General features: G+C 31.8%; 2 protein-coding genes across 3 annotated transcripts; both read left to right on the top strand.

The window, feature by feature from the left end:
- Positions 1–643: 643 nt before the first annotated feature.
- Positions 644–2,025, top strand: LOC110633804 (uncharacterized). The gene is made up of 2 exons (XM_021782573.2): positions 644–912; positions 1,675–2,025. The coding sequence occupies exons 1-2, from the start codon at positions 764–766 to the stop codon at positions 1,901–1,903; spliced, it is 378 nt and encodes a 125-aa protein (XP_021638265.2). The 5' UTR covers positions 644–763; the 3' UTR covers positions 1,904–2,025.
- Positions 2,026–3,939: 1,914 nt separating this feature from the next.
- Positions 3,940–18,049, top strand: LOC110633864 (uncharacterized). 2 transcript variants are annotated; one of them, XM_021782665.2, is made up of 7 exons: positions 3,940–4,121; positions 4,315–4,369; positions 4,507–4,666; positions 5,650–5,731; positions 6,397–6,613; positions 10,556–10,620; positions 17,495–18,049. In XM_021782665.2, the coding sequence occupies exons 1-7, from the start codon at positions 4,029–4,031 to the stop codon at positions 17,747–17,749; spliced, it is 927 nt and encodes a 308-aa protein (XP_021638357.1). In that variant the 5' UTR covers positions 3,940–4,028; the 3' UTR covers positions 17,750–18,049. The 2 variants fall into 2 exon arrangements, with proteins under 2 accessions (XP_021638357.1, XP_021638356.1); XM_021782664.2 differs by having other exon boundaries at positions 3,941–4,121; positions 4,315–4,384.
- Positions 18,050–20,334: the final 2,285 nt, after the last annotated feature.

The following is a 20,334-nucleotide window of genomic DNA, read 5'->3' as shown; positions in this document are numbered from 1 at the left end:
ATTTCTGTAATTTGTTTTAATAAAAATAATAATAATACATGGTTAGATCAATAGCATGGAATTAATTCTAGTTTTTAGAGTTTTCGTTGGAAGGGTTTTATCACTTCTGGCGCGAATGTAACATGCTTAAATAAAAAAAAAGTTATTATTTTTTAAAAAATAATTTATTTTTATATATTTAAATATTATAAATTTAAAATATATATGTATATTATTAAATTATGTTTAAAATTTCTGAAAAGCTTATAATTAATCTTTTTAATAAATAAATTTCTATCGTATAAAGAAAAAAAAATATATGATCACAGGGAAATCCGCCCACCCTGCCCCTCGATGGGAAATTCTTTCTATTCGATCCTGATCTTTAATGGGATGGAAATGGAGGAAGTGATCTCCCTTGGCGTCTAAAATTTGGTGGTATTTATAATTATAAGTAATAGTAAAAAAATTTATTTTGTAATATTTAAAAAATAAATTTCATTTTAACAAATAAAAACTTGGTTGGAGAAGCATTCACATCCACGCGATGATACAGATTCAAATGGGCACAAGAATTAGCAAAGTAGCCGAAGAACCAGACTATTGGTCCACAACAATAAAACCTTATCTAGAGCCAACCAATGGATTCCTTCTTTCCTTTCCATGTAGAGCTCAAAACACTATCCACTTATAATTGCACCACTTCACAATTGATGACTTGATAAAAATGTCATCCCATTTTCCTGAATTCAAACAAAACCCCAAGTGAAGTAACAGTTCAGTAATGGCCCATTCCCTAACCACAACACCAGCCACAGCAAACCCTCCTTTCTCAGCCAATTCTAAGAAGAAGACAACTGCCCATCTTCCATCTCTAGGGTTTCATAGAGACTCTAAGCTTGCAGTCTCTGATTGCAATCTCATCCATCGCAGGTTAGTGTCCTGTACGTTTCTATGTACAATGGCTAATTAACTCTTTTTGAAATTTATTTGGAACATCAAAACTTTGTATATGTCTCCAATGTAGGCCTATTTCTTGATTTATGGTGTTACTTAGCTATCAAACATTCTTTCCAGGCAACAGTTTTACAATGCCGTTGTAGTGAATGTAAATAATTTGGTAAATTACTATCAGTTTCTTGTAATTTGTCTGAATTAACTTTTTAGTCATTATTTTTTTAAAATAAAACTAAAATGTCTCCGTATTTTATAAAATCAAACTTTTAAATCTTCTGCCAAATAACACGTTAATCAATTTGTTTAATTTTAAAATATTCATATTGTTTAGTCTCTATAATTTTAATTGTCCATACTATTTAGTTCCTCTGAATAAAGCTAATACAAGTTGATTAACTTTATTTTTGACAAAAATCTAACAGAAGTACTAAAGAGTTTGATTTTGTAAAATACAGAAAAATTTTAATTTTTTTTAAAAGATTAAATAATTAATTTTAATAAAATATAGGGACTTGAAAATAATTTACTATAAATAATTTTATTTTTCATTGCTCCATGTTTAGAAAAGCTTATTAAATATAATTATTAATACATACTTTGTATTAATATTCAGCAAATATGTACTTACAAGAATAAAAACATCAATGGATATATGAATAATAGCTTTCTAAAAAGAACATGTATGCACATAAGCTAGAAAAGTGAAGTTGATGGGGGTTAGGTTAGTTGATGGTGCAGGACTGTGAGCTTGGGTTTGGCAGGTGCATTGGTGGGCTTGAACATTGGTGACCGGAGTGCTAATGCAGCTAGAAGGCCGCCACCTCCGCCGCCGGAGGAGAAAAAGGACCCTAGTTTAAGTGGTTTGCAAGCGAAAGTCCTGGCCAGCAAGAAGAGGAAGGAAGCCTTGAAAGAATTTGTGGCCAAGCAAAGAGAGAAAGGAAAGCAAACAAATGAACCATCTGAATAGCAATAAAGAAATTGTACTTTGTTCAATTTAGCCTTGAGATTAAAAAATTTTCTTCAGTGGAAAAGGGAAAATGTTGTATCCCAATAAAGAGTAAAGAATACTCCATTGAGAGATTTCATCAATTTTTATTTTATTTTTATTTCTTTTCGCGATATGTAACAAAGATAATAATAAAATTCAACTAACAATAAATCATTTTTAAAAAATAAATTAATTGAATTCTCATATAATTATATTTAATTTATATATATATATATATATTTAAAATAAAATAAGTTAGAATAATTTTTATGTTTACTGTTAATGTTAGCAAGTTTTATATTACAAATTAAAATTTAATTACAGTGTGGTTTTAATAACTTAAATTTAGGGAACAATAGTAAAATTTACTCTAATTTTAATATATATTTTTTAAAAAATATTATTTTAAATATTATTAAAATAATAATTTAAAAAATTATTTAGATTTTCTTAAAGTTTTTATAACTAAAACATATCATATTTAACTTAAATTTCATATTTAACTAGTCATTTTCTTACGCATTACACTACTTCTTTATTTTTTATTTTAATATATAATTTAGTATTTATTTTTATAAAATTTTATATTTCAAAATCACACTATAAAATTTTGTCAATGTTAAAATTTTTAGTTAATTATATTAAATATAATTAAATTTTTTATTAAAATTTTGAATAATTATATTCCTATTAAAATTAAATTTAATTTTCAATTGCAAAATAATTATCAATTATTTTTCTCTAAATTTTTTTTCATAAAAATGTACCAATATAATATTTTTACAATAGAATTGCATTTATTAGAAATAGTTTGTCCATAATAATTATAATAATAAATATACTCAAAAATAAAATCTTAAATAATAATAATAATAATAATAATAATAATAATAATAATAATAATAATAATAATAATAATAATAATAAGATGTCAAATAATTTCTTAATTTATGATTTATATTTTATTTCTTTCTCTTTAAAAGAAAAGGAAAATGAAGATTTAAATTTTAAATAAAATAAAATAAATTTTAAATTAATCAATATTTATAGGAAATATTGTTTGACAAATAACTTATTTTTATGAGGTCATTTTTATGCTTTAGCTTATACATATATATACTTCTAATTAATATATTAAGGCTCTTTTTGTTTTATAATTTTATTTTAAAAATATTTTTTATATTATATAATATTTAGAGCACTCAAGAGAATAAATTAATGAAAAATATTTTTTAATTCAAAGAAAAAATAAATTACATATGAAAAACTAAATATTTTTAATAAAAAATAACTTTTTTTTAAGGAAAAAATTATTTTTTATATTTTAAATTTTGATAATCTTATTAAATATGAAAATATTTATATATACAAATATAAATAAGTAAATTTCATTTAATATTATAATTAAATAACAAAAAAATATTTTTTAAAAAGTATTTTTATAAAAAACATTATATATATATAAATTATTTTTTACAAAATAAATAAAATCTAAGATTAAAAAAAATTCAAATAGAATACTAAATAATTTAAAAAGTAAGTTGAAATAGTAAAATAATATATAAAAAATATTTTTCGTACATAAAATATTTTTAAAAAATATTTTTTGTAAAATAAATAAATTCAAAATAAAAGAAAACATTCCCCACAAAAGAAATAATTTCCTCCTTTACCATTAAGAGAAGTAAATATTTTTGCAAAAGGAAACTTTTCCCTCACTCGAAAAATCACAGGTTTAGAAGATTTTCTTCCATAGACACGTTGAATTGCTCGATTTAATTATCACATTATTCCTATATTAAATCATTTTATAATAATAATATAAATAAATAAATTTATTTTTAAAATAATTTAATTTAATTATTTTATCTTATAAAAATCAAATTACTTTATAAATAACACAATAAATTGAATCTTCTGGAAATTTTTTAGAATTTTAAAGTTATTATGGAATTATTATAAACTTAAAAATATAATATAAAATTTTTAATTTTTGCACGTTAAATATTAAAATTCTTCCGATTTTCAATAATATTTAGATTTACGGACACTTTGAAAAAGAACAGGTTTTTGATTTCTAAAGACAAACAAAAGGGAAGCGAAAATGATGCCTCAGAGCTCCATCAAATCCAGCGAGGCACAGCTCTTGCAGACCTTGAATGGCCTTCAACATCTCGCCGAGACTCATCGTTTCAAGGTCTATACAAGCGCTTTCAAACTCTGCTCTTTTTCATTTTAGTTTTCGGAAATTATTCCGCTGAAAATGACTCTTATTTGATGATTAGTTCATGCTATATTGATCATACTGCTAGTTTTCTAAGGTTATTCGATATTGGGTTATCATTAATTGTGGTTGAAATTTTTTTGGAAATTTGGGTTTTGGATTTCAGGCATGGTTGTTGGATCAATTTGGAGTGCTTCATGATGGGAAGCAGCCTTATCCGGGTGCAATTTCAACGTGTATATTTTTATCAGTTAGCTTTTGATGTTTGGGAAAGGTTTTTTCTGAGCTTATTTTGTTACCCTTTTCCTTTCCAGTGAGTGATAGAGGAACTGCTTTCTATTCTCTGTTTGGGTGACAGTAAAAAAGCTTGCAAGTACTGGTGCCAGAATGGTGATTATAAGCAATTCTTCACGACGTGCATCGACCACAATGGAAAAAATGAAGAGTCTTGGATTTGATCCCTCTCTTTTTGTGGGAGCCATCACCAGTGGGGAGTTAACACATCAATACTTGCAGAGGTTAGCATCCATTGTTATCCATATCAATCACTTATCATATGAGCATCTATAATGGATAACCTTTTATGGGTTCTTCTATTAGATGAAACAACTCTAGTTAGAATGTGCTTATTTAATTCTACTGGGGTTGAATGACATATTGCATTCTTTTGCAGGAAAAAAAAGTTAGTTGCAGACTTGCAGTATATGCTTCATTGCTTTGGTTTAATGATGTGTATACTTAGGCTTTTCTAAATCTCTACAGTACATTGAAGTTTTGTAGTAATGGGTGAATCAGGTTAATCATTAGATAATCAGTGTGCTTATTTATTTATTTATTTATTTATTATTATTATTATTATTATTATGCTTCATGACCGCTCTAATTGTTAGGTTTGAGTGTTTAAATTTCTATTTTGTGATTCTTTGTCCTTAATTTGGATGCAGTGTTTTGATTGCTTTGACATAATTGAAGCCAAATCCAACCTGAAAAAAGTGGTTGGGATTGGTTTGTCCAATTTTCTTGCATTCAGCTCTGTTATGGACTGTGCTTTTCATAAACTCCTGCAATAACTTGCCTTTTCCCATTTTCTCCACCAAGTGTTTGTCTTTTTCTTATTTGTGGATAGCAGAATGTCATTTGGAATTTTAGTCATCCCACTTGCAATTTATTTGAAGCCATGGCTTGCTTCTCGTGACCGAATTTGTTTAATTTTTCTTTTGATTGTACTCACGTAGTGCAATAAAAACATTTTCAAGTTATTGCAGCATTTTTCCATTACTAATTGTGTGGGTCCTGCCACTAGGGTAGATATAAAAGGCTGTGTTTTTTCGTGCCATTAATAGAAGGTAGCAGTCATTTATTACAAGAACATTTTCTTCTTCCTTTGACTTTATTTTGTTGGAATTCACAATGTTTCTTATTCCTTTTCTTAAATTATTTATGTACTTCCATAGTTATAATTTATCTCTCAAATTTGTTTTCTGGATTTCATTATAAATAGGAGAGATGATGACTGGTTTGCAGCATTAGGAAAATCTTGCATTCACATGACCTGGAGTGACCGGGGTGCTATATCACTTAAGGTACACCCTTTATGCTAGTTCTTTTCTGACTATTTTCTCGTTTTGCTTTTTCTTCCTCTAGTTATACTTTTTGGATGTACTTGGCTATATGGTCTCACTTCTTTCTCTTTATATCTCTTCCTTCTTCCTTGCTCTTTTCATATTTCGTAAACATAGAAAACCTATCATGAGAATGTAAAAATTGGTGGAATGTTACTTTTAACAAACTTGTTCATGCAAATCACTGTATGCTGAGAATTTATGATTCACAGTGTATGTTTATGCATTGATGCGAGGCTTGCAACTATTTATCCTTGGGGGTATATACATCCAGTGGGATTCCCTGTTGGGAAAGCTTTGTGATGCTCAGATTGTTAAATAAGCAAATAAAGTTAATCAAATGATTCATGAAACTAAGAAGCATCAATCATAAGATCATACTGCAACCTGTATTCTGCTATTTTGTATTCAAATCATGCCAAAACTGTGGTTTGGTTTTACCTAAAGTCTTAACAGAATTTTGGAATGTATGAGTGTTCAGTATAGAAAATTTCAGTACAACCTGTTGAAAATTTCATTGACCCTATTAGGACTGAAAAATTATGTTTGAAGACGTGAAAAACTATTTTAAGGGAGTAATGAAATTTATAAATAATAATCTTGCTTATTATTTCCTTTTCTACTAGGGCCTTGATTTACAAATTGTGGAAAATGTTGAAGAAGCTGAGTTTGTTTTGGCCCATGGTACTGAAGCCTTGGGGCACCCTTCTGGTGCTGTTTGTCCTATGACTCTTGAAGAGCTTGAGAAAATATTGGAGCGTTGTGCTGCTAAAAGAATTCCTATGGTAGTAGCCAATCCAGACTTTGTGACTGTTGAAGCTAGAGCCTTGCGAGTTATGCCTGGTAAAGATTTTGTCACCTTATTTTCGAGTAAAAAATCTATATTTTAAACATAAATTAGTTTGAACATTAATCGGAATATTAGTTCTGTTTTAGGATTAGAAACTAACGCAGTCTGATGTTGTAAGTTCATGTATCATGTATGCCCGCATAAGAATGCATGGGAAATTGAGTGTGTGTGTTTGTATTTGGAGGAAAGGGACTGAAATGGCCTTTGGTTAAACCATCAATAATGCAGCTCATATTGAAGGTTAAGGCTACCTGTCATGGACCGTGAAATGGTCTTCAGTGCAAACAATCTGAAACAAACAATTTTTATATGCAATTAGTAACAGAGTGGCAGCAGATATGGCCATTTCTTTTAGCATGCCAAAAGTTAGTCTTGCTTTCTAGTTCATGTCTATAGACATTTGTCTACTCTTTCCTCCCAATTTTTTGTAAGCTGGAGATCATGGGTTCAAACTATGGAAATAGTCTACTTGAGATGCAAAGGTTGTGGACATCTGACCTTCCGTAGTATTCACAATGTGCTTCGTCGCAATGATGTTGATGGTTTAGTGATATGAAGACAAATGAGCTAGCATTTTCAAATTAGGGAGTGGGACTTAGGAAACTTATAGTATTTTTAGTGGCAAAGTAAAAGTGTGATATTCTTTTTCATAATGGGAGTATGTTATTGACCTTATTGATTGTTAAATTCGGAGAGAGTGTCAGTCAAATTACAATTTAATTCATTTTTAATTTGGGCTTATATAAATGATTAGGTTGCTTTATACATCAAAATGACTAGTCAATTTAATATTGTAACTCAATCACTTATATATTATCCTTTTACTTCATATCTTTTCAACGCGGGATTCCCAACACTCTCCTCTCAAGTGTAATCACAAAGTTATCACTTGACAATTAGTTAACAGTTTAACCCAATATGGACTCAATTAAACAACTTTATGGGCGCCTGAAACTCACAATCCAGTCTGAGCTCTGATACCATGTTAAATTAGGAGAGAGTGTCAGTCAAATTATAATTTAATTCATTTTTAATTTGGGCTTGTATAAATGATTAGGTTGCTTTATGCATCAAAATGACTAGTCAATTTAATATTGCAACTCAACCATTTATATATTACCCTTTTACTTCATATCTTTTTAATGCGGGATTTCCAACATTGATATTGAATTTTTTTGGCATTGAGTAGCAAATTCAAACACTTATCTGATAAAGAGAATATGTTAGTGATCTTATTGTTGAGATAGTTATGTTGGGTGCCAATCAATTGATGCCCTAATGGATCCGATTATCAAGAGAGATGAAAAATTAGTATTTGTGGATCTTGAGAGCTGTAGAAGCCTTGTGGAAAAGTTTATTTATTTGACTGTAACTAAGATATTACTTGCTGTTGGGAATATTAGTTGGTTTATGCAAACTGCAAGGCAATAACATCTGGATGTTGTTTCTTATGATATGGGGTGGCAGATAGTTTACAACTTTTGGAAGTCCTGGAACTTAACCATACAAGGCTAAAATGCTTGTGCGTCAGTTGTGAAAACTCATTTTGAAAATCAATGGCGGATCCAGAAAATTTTCAAAGTGGGGTCCATATAATATATATTAAAGTCATAATAATATTAAAAACAGATAATATAATAGTTTAAAGTGGTGCAGTTCGTTCTGCCTTTCCTCCCAAAAAAACTAATAAATAAATATTAATATATGATACTTTATATGATTTTAAAAAAAAAAGAAAAATGTGAATAATTGGCCCTAAAAAATGTTCATTTCCTGAAGATAACACATAATCGCATAATTACTAAAACTATCAAATACATATTTCTTTATGGAGACAAATTTCCAAGATTATGCTTTGTAAATCACTCTTTAACAGTTTAACCAATAATTATATATGGAGACAAAAGTTTTCAAAAACATCAAACCTTTTAAAATTTTCTTTCTTTATTAGTACATCTTTGTATGTGTGTAGGGGCATATGTGTTTTATAAATGAAATAACTGAACAATGGGCTCTCATTGAAAATCAAAGCGGTTTTGAACTATATTATTTTCTTAATATTTTTTAGGGAAAGTGGGGTCTTGGACCCTACTTCCTATAAGGTGGATATGCTGCTGTTGAAAATCAATAGGCAACTTCAAACTCCAATCACCAAGTAATAAAGCAAAATAGTTCTACTTAATTATCATCTCTCTCTCACAACATGGTAGATCTACTTCGCCTCTCTCCACCTCCTTTCTCCCCACTCAAGAAAATTAGAGTAATCTTGATTAATGATTCAAAGCATTTTGCAACAATCTTATCTTTGTTCCTTTAAGAGTCTCCATTTATTTCTCTCTCATCTGTTGTCGACAAGAATGTCAAAGGATTGGGAAAGTATTTTAATATCAAGGTTTTGGCTTTCATTTTAGTTTAATTTAACTCTGCAATGTTTTTGACAACTTCATGTTAGGTACTGGAATTTCAGGCCTAAGTTGTTTGTGGAGGATGAGAATCAAATACAACAAAAGGAAAATGCGGGAAAATAAGGAGAGAGAAAATATGAGAGATTGTGAGAACTTTCTGGAATTCTTCAAATTGCAATACTGATATGAAATTACATCTCACGGACTGTTTTGTGCAGCTAATATTCTCATAGATACTAGCAACAGAATGCTGACCTAAGAAACTGACAACTAACAGCCTACTAATGAATTGATACTACCTACTAATGACACTGTTTTAGGAACCTATTGTTCGTAATACTTCATTTGGCATTTTTTTTTGGGGGAGCAACGTGAAGAATCTTTCAGGTTAGGGAATATGAGGAAAGCAGGAATGCCAAAAATGGAATCAGACACAATAAAAAATAATTTGGTTTGTTGTGGCGCAGTTTCAATATATATAGAACCGCTTCGATTTTAATGTAGTTTTCAAGAACCTAACATGTTTGGTACAGTTCCAAAAGTGCCTGGACCTCACTCAATTAGACCTGCTTGCATCTTTAATGATATGGGATATTAGAAGAGATGAGTTTTTGCGGTAAAATGCCCATAAATAGTTGCAATTATATGTAGTTCTGTGAGCAAATCAAGCAAATTGAAGTTCCTTGTCACTTTTTGCAACATATGGCTGCAACAAAGCAAATTATGTTGCACCATATAAAGTTATTATCAATTGGAAAATGCTTTTACTGGAGTAAAAAAGTTGCTTTTCAAATCTATCGTCTAACTTGAGGGAGTATTAAGATAAATATGTATAATTAAGAGTGCTTCTTGCAACTAGTTTTGGGAGGGCAAAATGGTGAACACCCTCTGGAGGGTATATTTCTTCAGTTAGGTGTCTATGGATTGGGTTGGGGGAGGGTGGGGTGGAGGGGATGTAAGAATGTTTGAGGATTATTCCTTGTATTCGTAGTTGGTTTTGCAATAGGATTGTTTTGGCTTCTTTTTGTGCGTTTTAGGGGGTAGGTCTTTAGTAGAGTTGCTTTAGCTGATATTCAGCTGGATAAGCAAGCATGTTTTCTCTAATTTTACTTTGATGATTGGAGGATGTGTTATCCTCTTTCTTGTACACATTTTTATCATCAATCGCAATGGAGTTTCCTCTTTTATATATATAAAAAAACTTTGTTACTTCTGTAATTTTATGACACATATGCTTCTATTGCAATAGTTTTGCTCGTCAGCATTTTTGTATGTTGTTGCTTTTGCGACTTGAGCCTGTATCCATGTGGTTGAACGTGCATGCAAAACTTTTATGCTTTCTAAGCAGTTATCCTTATCTTAAAGGAAACACAAATTCGAGTTTGTGTTTCTTTTGCTTGTTGGCTTTCATGTTGTTGTTGATTTACACTTTACTGAAACAAGAACTCAGACCTGAACCAATTTGTTGTTGCAATTCCAGATTTCTGGTGGTTAACTTTCCTGTGATATGAGTTGCATTGATCTTGTTAGGTACATTGGCTGCAAAATATGAGAAGCTTGGGGGTGAAGTTAAATGGATGGGCAAGCCAGATAAGGTGAAGCTGTTATTTAGTTTTCCCTTCTTTTTTTTTTTCTCCCTATTTATTTGGTTATTATATTATATATAGCATATCTTTTTCTCTAAGTTGCAAACATAAAATTATATTTTTGTTGTGGGATATATTGTTATTACTTCTTTCCCACATGGTGCAATAGGTTAGGTGGTTATTAGTGGATAACGGATAAGTTATTTTAAGGGAAAAGTACAAAAAAATACCATGAGTTTCACGCTTTGATACTTAGTGGTCCATTGTGCAATTTTTGACAAAATGGTACCTTAAACTTTACTTCGTTAGTATTTTAAGGACAAATGCTCAAATGCTGTTAATTTTACTGATGTGACAGTGCGAGTCTATTGAAATAATATTGTTTTCGATAAATTACAAGTTAGTCCTTAGGTATATCAAAAGCCACAGGTTAGTCTCTGCTTTTTTTTTTAATGGATTAAATTTCAGTTGTGGTCCCTGAACTTATAATGTTGTAACAGCACTGTCCCACAATTTCAATTTGTAATATAAAACCCTCAACTTTAATTTAGTAAATAATAAACCCCCTCTTACCTATTATAACCAGTTTTACAGTTGTAATAATGACATGTCATCGTAAAAAAGAGGACAATTTAAATGATTTAAATACCCTCAAATAAAAATCAATCTTCTTTCCCATGATCCCCTTCTCTCCTCTCCCTTGCTCTGTCTCTCGTCTGACCACTCCTTTCTCCATGTCGCCGTCTTTGTCCTCTTCGTCGTTGTCTTCTGCATAATTGGCATTGTCATCTTCCTCATTTTTTCTTGCAATTGACAGCATAGCAAGTCTGATTAATTAAAAGAGAGATCTATTAGTTCCAGAGATTTCTTCAGCTATCAAAAGGATTCAAGAGCAAAAATGAATTTTACTGTTCAAGTTGAGGAATTAGGGGAGCTAGGTGGAAGCCAATGGAAGAATAAATAGGAATTGGGTAACTTAAAAGCTAAAACCAGTCCCCCACCTGGTCTGAAACTCAGTGGTGATTGTGTTAATATTTTACAGCATTTTCTTTCTTTCTGTATGCAAATGGCTTGGCTCTTCTGCTGCATTCCTTTGCTTTTCTATAAATAAATAAATAGGAATTGGGTAACTTAAAAGCTAAAACCAGTCCCCCACCTGGTCTGAAACTCAGTGGTGATTGTGTTAATATTTTACAGCATTTTCTTTCTCTGTATGCAAATGGCTTGGCTCTTCCGCTGCATTCCTTTGCTTTTCTATAAATAATTATGGGGCTAACAACCATTGGTCTTGCATTTCCCATCTTCAATTCCTTGAAACTTATGACTTTTCATCCATTCCTTGCAAGCCATGAAGCCTCGTTGTCACACCCCCAACTAACTAACCCAATGCTTTGTTTCCAGTCCATTTGATATCCATACCATCAACATCTCTTTTGTCAACTATGCTCGCTTTGGTTTAGACCATATTCTGAGAACCCTAGAACCCATTACCACTATAACTTTTTTTTTTTAACAAGGGTATGTACTCATTAACTAGTCAAGGTTTTATTTTTCTTTGTAAATAAATTCTGCTAGATTTTTCCAAAAGCAGAATCCGGTTTTGATTAAGGTGTAAATAAATTTACACACAGAAGTTGAGAGGGACGAAGGCAGTCCATGCAAGAGAAAGTTCAGGGGCTATTTGGAGATTGAAGGGGGAAAAATGTTTATGCGTCGGAAGGCAATGCAGGTTATTGTGAGCCTGTGACATTGGGGCATGGAGTTGCTAGTCTCCACAAAAAAGTAAGAGAAAGAGATGTTGTATGATGAAATGAGGAGGAATTACACAAATGGAATGTAGTTTCAAACCTGATTAATTTTGATTCCTCTATTTTTTCTTTTCTTATCTTTTTCGTTGGATTGCTTTTCACAAATCTTCTTTTTGTAATTCTTGTTTCCTTTGGTTGATTTTCAGTGTTTTAAGATAGTGCATGTGAAAATTAGAATCAAATTACATGCAATGTTTGTATGCAAAATAAATTTTTAATGGTGATTTGAAATTCTTAGGAGCTTGCTAGAGAAAGTGCGACCAAGGATGATCATTTGCATGAACTGAATGAGGGAGGTTTATTTTATGGCTATGATTGGAAGGGGATTTGTTAATGGAGGGAGGAGATGAAAGAAGGGGATGGGGAGTGGAAGAGGAAGGTGCCATCAAGTGAAGCCGAGAGAGGAGGGGATGTAAAAGGGAAGGACAAATAGAGAGGGGGGGTAGTGACATGTAGGAGGGGGAGATGGTGTGGTGTTTATTGTTCCCCAAATTAAAGTCGAGGGGTTTTATGGTACAAATTGAAATTTATGGACGATATTGTTATAGTGCCCTAAGTTCAAGGATGATGGGTGAAATTTACCCTTTTTTATGAAAAACAATTTAGTCTTTGAGATATTATTTTGTCAACAAATTAGTCTTTCTATTAAAATCTCACTCAAATTGCTATTAATGAATGTGAAATGTCAAAAATAACCTTAGTGCTATATTAGAATTTTTTTTTTTTAAAAGAAAACCTCAGATTATCAAAAAGTATAAAAGGAATCGCTCCGCCTTTAGTTTTTCTCTCTCAATTAACATCTCTCTCTCTCTCTCTCTCTCTCTCTCTCTCTCTCTCTTGCATTCTAGTGTTTGTAGCATTTGAAGGTTTGTGAGAATGCTAAATTGTTCTCCCTCCTTCCGTTCTTAAAGAAAGTAAAATCGCCCTATTACCCCCTATTTTATTTGTTGCCATTACAAAGTTGTTGCTTATGGAATTGAGAAGCCAAGCATTTGGAAGAACACAGTTATGATTTAAATTCATTTGAGAAATGCTTGTCATCTTCAAAAACCCTAACTTTCTCTCTCTTCTTTTTAGTTTTTCACTCTCGTTGCTCATTTATTCTAACCTCATATTCAATCTCTAATCTTGCCATAGATCCTCCATAGATGATGCTCACAATCCCAATCCGTAAGGCCACTTTGCCACTAGCTCCAATTGGAATCTCGACTTTGACTCCAATACTTCAATGACAGTAGAGAGAGTAGTATACTCGGCTCACTGACAACAGAGAGAGTAGTATACTCAGTGGACTCAAATGGAATCTACACCCTAGCTACACTTCTAGTGACCCTGGCTGTTTTTGAGGACCAAGACCTAATTGATGTTGAAAACCTTAGGTTTGCACCTAAGAGCAGTAACGGGTTACAGGGATCAATTAGTTGTGGCGGTGGAAGTTAGGTAGGGGTGGCAATTCTGGTTGATGGGTTGTGTTCGTGTTGACACGAATACGAAACAAACACAATTAATGGTCGACACGAATATGATACAATTAATAAATCATGCCAAAAATTTAAACACAAGCACAACCTTTTTGTTATGTGGGTTACATGACATGACATGACACAATTAATATTAAATTATGTTGGGTTAAATTAATAAGACATGACTTATTTAAACATGATTTGGCACAAGTCAATATAACTAATTTGACACGTTTTGACATGATTCAATACTTATAATCTTTTTAAATTAACATATTACGTGAAATTTACATATTAATTTTAATTATACATAAAGTTAATACTATATAAAAATATGCAATCTAACATTAAACAAACAATAAATATTTCAATATGAAAGAACAAATACTTGTAAAACAATATAATTTTTAACTTGTTATATAAATTCATAAATTAAATAAATTTTAATAAAGAAAACAAAAATTAACTATAATGAAGATCTAATATAATAAATAATTGAGTTTATATTAACTAATTTATTATTTTCTAATAAAATAATTTGCGAGTTAATGGTCAAAATGAGTTAGCGGTTCAAAACTGATTAGCGGGTCAACACATGAATGTGTCAAATTGGGTTAATACCTGTGATTTGAAATGATTATTGGCCTATCATAACAAGTTAACACAATTTCGACACAAACACAAGTAAACCTAATCCAAACATTATATTTTCATGTCAAGTTCACAGGTAATGTCTAAAGTTGCCACCCCAGGTATAGGTGGGTCTGGGAGCAATAGTTGGCATTCTATCATTTTTGGTTTTAGATTTCTGCTTTCTGGGCTTCTTTATACCATCTTGTTCCCTCTCAAACCTCCCACTTTATACCTAGAATCTTTTGTTCCTTTGATTTGTTATGGCTTTAGGGTTTCACACATGTTTGGATTGATTGTTCCGCATTCTATTGTCAATTGTTTTCTATAATCCCAAAGTCTTAGAATTGATTTGCAGTATTTTCTCAATTAAATGTTGATGCAGTTTGATGTATAACATTGATGTTCTTTATGTTGTTTGGTGCATTCCCCTGCGTTTCCTGCCTTTTCTATGGGAATTTATGGCATTAAATTTTAGGATTTCATTGATTGCTTAGATCTTGTGCTGACTAACGACAATTTGAGTGTGATTTGAACAAGACTAATGTGTTGAAAGAATAAAACCTAAAGGATTAAATTGTTTTTTATGAAAAATATAGGGACTGATTTATAGTTTTTGACATTTGAACAGAAGGACTAATGTGTTGACAGAATAAAACTTGAAGGACTAAATTATTTTTATAAAAAATGCGGGTATTGACCTGTAGTTTTCGGCATAACTTAGGGGTTAATTTGTAATTTATATTTTTTTTCCCCAAAAGAAGTCTTCAGTCCCCCTAATAATGTGAAATTTTATAAAATTGAATTAACAAATTCTATTTGTTGTGCATCGCAACATTAGTAAAATTAATGATATTAGAGTATTTGTCCTTGGAGTACTAACGGAGTAATGCTTATGGTATTATTTTGTCAAAAATTCAACCACATGCTTCTAAGTATCAAAGAGAGAAACCTTAATTTTTTTTTTCTTTTTCCTTTTCTTAATGGTAAGTGAACTTAGCACTAATTTTTATTGCGATCACAAAACTTCAATTTGTTAGAATTTGGTCACTCAATTTTAATTTTGTTGCAATTAGGGAACTTCCATTTGTTTCTAGCATTATAACATGATATAATATGTTAATCTATCATAACATGACTATAATTGTTTATCCGATAAGACGGCTGCAAACATATCTCGCCCTTGAACTTTTCATGAATAGTCAATTTGCCCCTTGAACTTGAGTTTGAACCAATATGCCCCTTTAATTAAAAGAAAAAAAAAAAAGCATCTATTACCGCCTAGTATTTTGGAGCGCAAAATTCTCGTAATGAAAGTCAATTTGTCTCCTGAACTTGAGTTTGAACCAATTTGCCCCTTTAATTTAAAAAATTGCACCAATTTAACAAAAATCGACTTTAGTGTTAATGTGTGTAATTGAACTTAACTAATGTAAAGTTACTTATATAAAGATGCAGATACATCTATTTTGTTTAGACGAATAAAAGAATCTTATGATATGCAAATGTACTTATTTTGTAAAGTTACTTAAATAAACTATTTTGGTTTGCTTGCTTGTGCCTGAATGTAATTTAGTTTGACAACGAGTCTAGAAATTCAATTTGACGACAAAATTTGGAAATGCAAGTTTGCAATTTAAGTTGCAAGCTGAGATATTTGACAGCAAATTGGGGCAATGATGAAATTGAGTTATTTGATAACAATTAATATGATAAAAAAAATCATTTTGACAGCAATTGACTGGGCAGATGTTTGTTAAATGGGTACAATTTTTAAATTAAAGGAGCAAATAGGTTCAAACTCAAGTTCAAGAGGCAAATTGACTTTTTGTGAAAAGTTCAAAAGCAGGATATGCTTTTAGCTCATCTGATGTGTTATCCACATCATCACATCAAATGGCCAAAAGCATATCCTGCCTTTTGAACTTTTCACGAAAAGTCATTTTGCCCTATGAACTTGAATTTGAACCTATTTGTCCTTTTGATTTAAAAAAATGCACCAATTTAACAAACATTTGCCTAGTCAATTATTGTCAAAATGATTTTTATTACTATATTAATTGCTATCAAATAGCTTAATTTTATCATTTCCATTGCCTCAATTTGCTGTCAAATATCTCAGCTTGCATTTCCATGCTTGGCTGTCAGACTTGCATTTTCACATTTTGCTGGCAAACTAAACCACATTCAAGTACAAGCAAGCAAACCAAAATAGTTTACATAAGCAACTTTATAAAATAAGTACATTTATATATCATAAGATTCATTCATTCATCTAAACAAAATAGGTGCATGTGCACCTTTACATAAGTAACTTTACATTAGTTTAGTTAAATTACACACACTCGCACTAAATTCAATTTTTATTAAATTGGTTCAATTTTTTAAATTAAAGGGGCAAAGTGGCTCAAACTTAAGTTTAGGGGGCAAGGTACGCTTTTGGCCCCATTGTTACCGTTGCTTTTTTTTTTTTTTTTTTCAATTCCCCGTTTGCAAATTTCTATTCAATAACTTGTGATTCGATGAATCATGCATGCCGGTGTGCTGACTAGGCAAATTTGTGTTAAATTGCCCCAGTTTTTTAAATTAAAGGGGCAAATTGGTTCAAACTCAAGGTCAGAGGACAAATTGACGTTTCATGAAAAGTTCAGCAGCTGGGTTTTGCTTTTGGCCCCAATAAGACACATAAATTTTGGTTTTCAATGAGATGTAAATTTGTATGTCATGTTAGATTTGCAATGAGATTCTTACTGGAATCTTGCCGAGATCAGGTGGAACTACCATAATTGCAATAAAACAGTGACAAAATTGCGACCTTGAAGTTTTGTGATCAATAAAAATTAGTGCAAAGTGCAATGACCATTAGAATAATTTACCGACCATTACTCTTATCATTATTTTCATCTTTGCAGTTCTACTCTTGGTTACTTCTGTTTTTGTTCTCCTTTTACTTCAACCTGAAAATTTCAAATTTCTCAACAGATTATTTACAAATCGGCCATGGCCATGGCTGGTGCGGATGCTTTGGATTCTATTGCTGTGGGGGACTCGCTTCACCATGACATTAAAGGTGCAAATGAAGCTGGAATTCATTCAGCATTTATAACTGGAGGGATTCATGCTACTGAACTTGGAGTCAGCAGTTTTGGAGAAGTAGCAGATTTATCTTCTGTACAGGCTCTTGCATCCAAATATGATGCATATCCATCATTCGTGTTACCAGCCTTTACATGGTAGAAACTTTTGTTTCCAAGTAAATTATATGGCTTTAACATTTAATTAAGTTTCATGTATGTGCTGAGCTTATGTTAATCCAATTACGGCAACATAAGATCCATTAACCACCTTGATTACTACTGCAAAATGGTGGGAGGGGAAGGGACGGTCGATTTGGATTTGATTTCAAAAGTAAAAACACATGCTTGGAGGCAATTAGAGGAACAATGGATTCCTACTCTCTTGGCATACTCGTATTGTTATGATGCTGATGAATTTTCTTTATAATTTTAGTTTCTAATTTACTGTTCTAACTGCAAATTTATGTTCTCTTTGATCTGTTCTCTGTTTCTTGTGCTATCCTTATGGCTGTTGTAATAATCAAGGCTGAGTAGAAATCAATTTTTATAGAAAAATCAAATTGAATTGAATCGATATAATTTGATATTGTAGTTTGTTGTTTAATTGATAAGTTTGGTTTCGATTATCATTTTTGAAGAATTTCAGATTCGATTCAGCTAATTCAATGAAAAAAATTCAAATTAACTGAACTGAGGACTTTTTCTACATAAAACATTGTTACCCTTCTCACCTTCTAACCTCTCCAGTCGCCAGCCTCCAGCCTCCAGCTCTCCTTGCATGCTGCGCTGTCTCTTTGGCTCTTTCTCTATGCTTCCATCTTATCGGTCTGCCGCTCTCTTTGCTTCTGGCTTTTTTCTCTGTGCTCTCCATCTCCCTCTTCTTCATCGCAATCTCCTCTCACACAATCTCCTTGGCCTCGATTAACAGCACCCACATGTCCTCGTAATCAGGTGTCATCTGTCATTTGAGGCTTGGGTTTCACTGTTTGCAAGTAAATGGGAAAATTTTATTTTTGATGTTCTGATTTCATTTTTCTTGGGTCATTTTCTTGCAATATTTGATTCTCTCATTTGGGTCTTCTGGCTTCCCTCATCTGGGCCTTAACTACAACACAGGTGCACGTAAATGTGGTAAAGCGATGACATTTCCATAATTTGTCTTATTCATCCCTGATCGCAGCACCGACTACCTGAGGATCAGAAGCTGCATCTAACCAATGGTAGTTGAGTTGGCCACCAGCATGTTCTTAAAATTAAGTGGAGGGAGAAGTGTGGGGTTTGAAACCTACCTTTCTCATAAAGTGATATCACGTCGATTGTTGGTGGTGGTAAGACTTTGATAACCAGACTCCACTGGCCAATTGGCATTGCTTTACTGCATGTAAAGCAGACTCTAACGAGTTTTTTCGGTTCAATTGCAAAGGAATTTTTTTCAAACCGATCATGATAGTTATGGATTTGTAAATGAATTTCATAAAATTTTATGAATTTCATTTTATACCAAACAAGCTGCAAATAATGATTAACATTAAAAGTCATAAAATTAATATTTCATACAATTTTACTATAGTAATTTTGGTATGACTGATGCTTCAGAAAATCTGCACAACCACAAACTTTAAAACTTGAGTTTAACAAGTTGAGCCACTTCCTTTCATCTGGAACTATACAAGGGATTGAAAAAAGGGTTTATAATCTAGTCTAACATATGTGTACCACTGGTAGAGCTGAAGCACAACAATTGCAGGGCTCTTCACTTTTCAATCTTACAAGGAATGCATGCTTGGAATGTACATGTCCCTCTGAAAGTTCGACGCTATTTGGAAAGCCTGTCGAGTACTCTCCCAAGTGAAGCAAAAAAAGGGGTAGGGATAGGTAAGTAGTGAAGCAGATGTGAAAAGGCGAACAAAAAAAGCGAGGCATGCATTGCCCATCTGTGATGAAGTCATAAACTTCTACCACTTGAGCATTTGTGCTTGAACAGAAAAGGAATAGAGATCAAAGATTTATGCAGTCAGTGAATTTTTCAGAAGGAAATGAGAAAGAACTTGGAATGCTATCTACCACCTACTTTTTTGGTCAATAGACCAAAAGAGACATAATCATGTACTACGATAGAGAGCATGTGTACATAAGATGAATTGAAATACATCAGTTCAAGTTTCCATATTTTCATCCAGTTAACAACCTCTCACCTAAAACCTAGTAAAAACAAGGTAATTAAATACATATGTTAAAAAAAAAAAATCAGTTCGGGGGAAATGGGCAGAGGAAAGAAGAAGAGTTGGGATTGAAGAAATTTAAAACTACCTCTGATTGTACTGACAACTCACACAGATGCATGGACCATTCTGGGCCATCTTGTTTGTGACTTTCCTCAACAAGAACTTAGTTTTCAGTCAATATCAAGTAATTTGGGAGATGAGAAGTTGCCCAACCACTGTGGCAAAGCTTTTGCTCCACTGGAAATTAAATATCTACAATAAATTAAGGGCAATAGGGTTTTGAAGGTGATCAGGAATAGACTTGAACTTATCCTACCCATTAATGAGTGATGCATGGATAAGTTGGAGTGAATGAGGATCTGGGAAAGCCTCCAACTCCTTGGAGAAATCTTCAATTACTGCAATTGAGTGAATAAGCTTAAGAGATGTCATGTCTGCAATTGCTACAATTGAATGAGGCAGCACAAGATATGTATCTTGTCCTATGCAGAACAAGTCAATTTGGGACACCATTTTATTC

The sequence above is a fragment of the Hevea brasiliensis genome, chromosome 2 (assembly GCF_030052815.1).
Source record: "Hevea brasiliensis isolate MT/VB/25A 57/8 chromosome 2, ASM3005281v1, whole genome shotgun sequence".
NCBI classification, from domain to species: domain Eukaryota; kingdom Viridiplantae; phylum Streptophyta; class Magnoliopsida; order Malpighiales; family Euphorbiaceae; genus Hevea; species Hevea brasiliensis.
The sequence above is the reverse complement of the archived record's forward strand: the minus strand, read 5'-3'. Positions and strand labels throughout refer to the sequence as shown.

What these genes read in the sequence shown, in the direction of transcription:
- LOC110633804 (XM_021782573.2), top strand. Translation starts at nt 764, where the DNA reads ATGGCCCATTCCCTAACCACAACACCAGCCACAGCAAACCCTCCTTTC. An exon ending in TGCAATCTCATCCATCGCAG is followed by an intron (nt 913 to 1,674) that starts GTTAGTGTCCTG and finishes TTGATGGTGCAG; the next exon opens with GACTGTGAGCTTGGGTTTGG.
- LOC110633864 (XM_021782664.2), top strand. Translation starts at nt 4,029, where the DNA reads ATGATGCCTCAGAGCTCCATCAAATCCAGCGAGGCACAGCTCTTGCAG. An exon ending in ACACATCAATACTTGCAGAG is followed by an intron (nt 4,667 to 5,649) that starts GTTAGCATCCAT and finishes CATTATAAATAG; the next exon opens with GAGAGATGATGACTGGTTTG. An exon ending in GGGGTGCTATATCACTTAAG is followed by an intron (nt 5,732 to 6,396) that starts GTACACCCTTTA and finishes CTTTTCTACTAG; the next exon opens with GGCCTTGATTTACAAATTGT.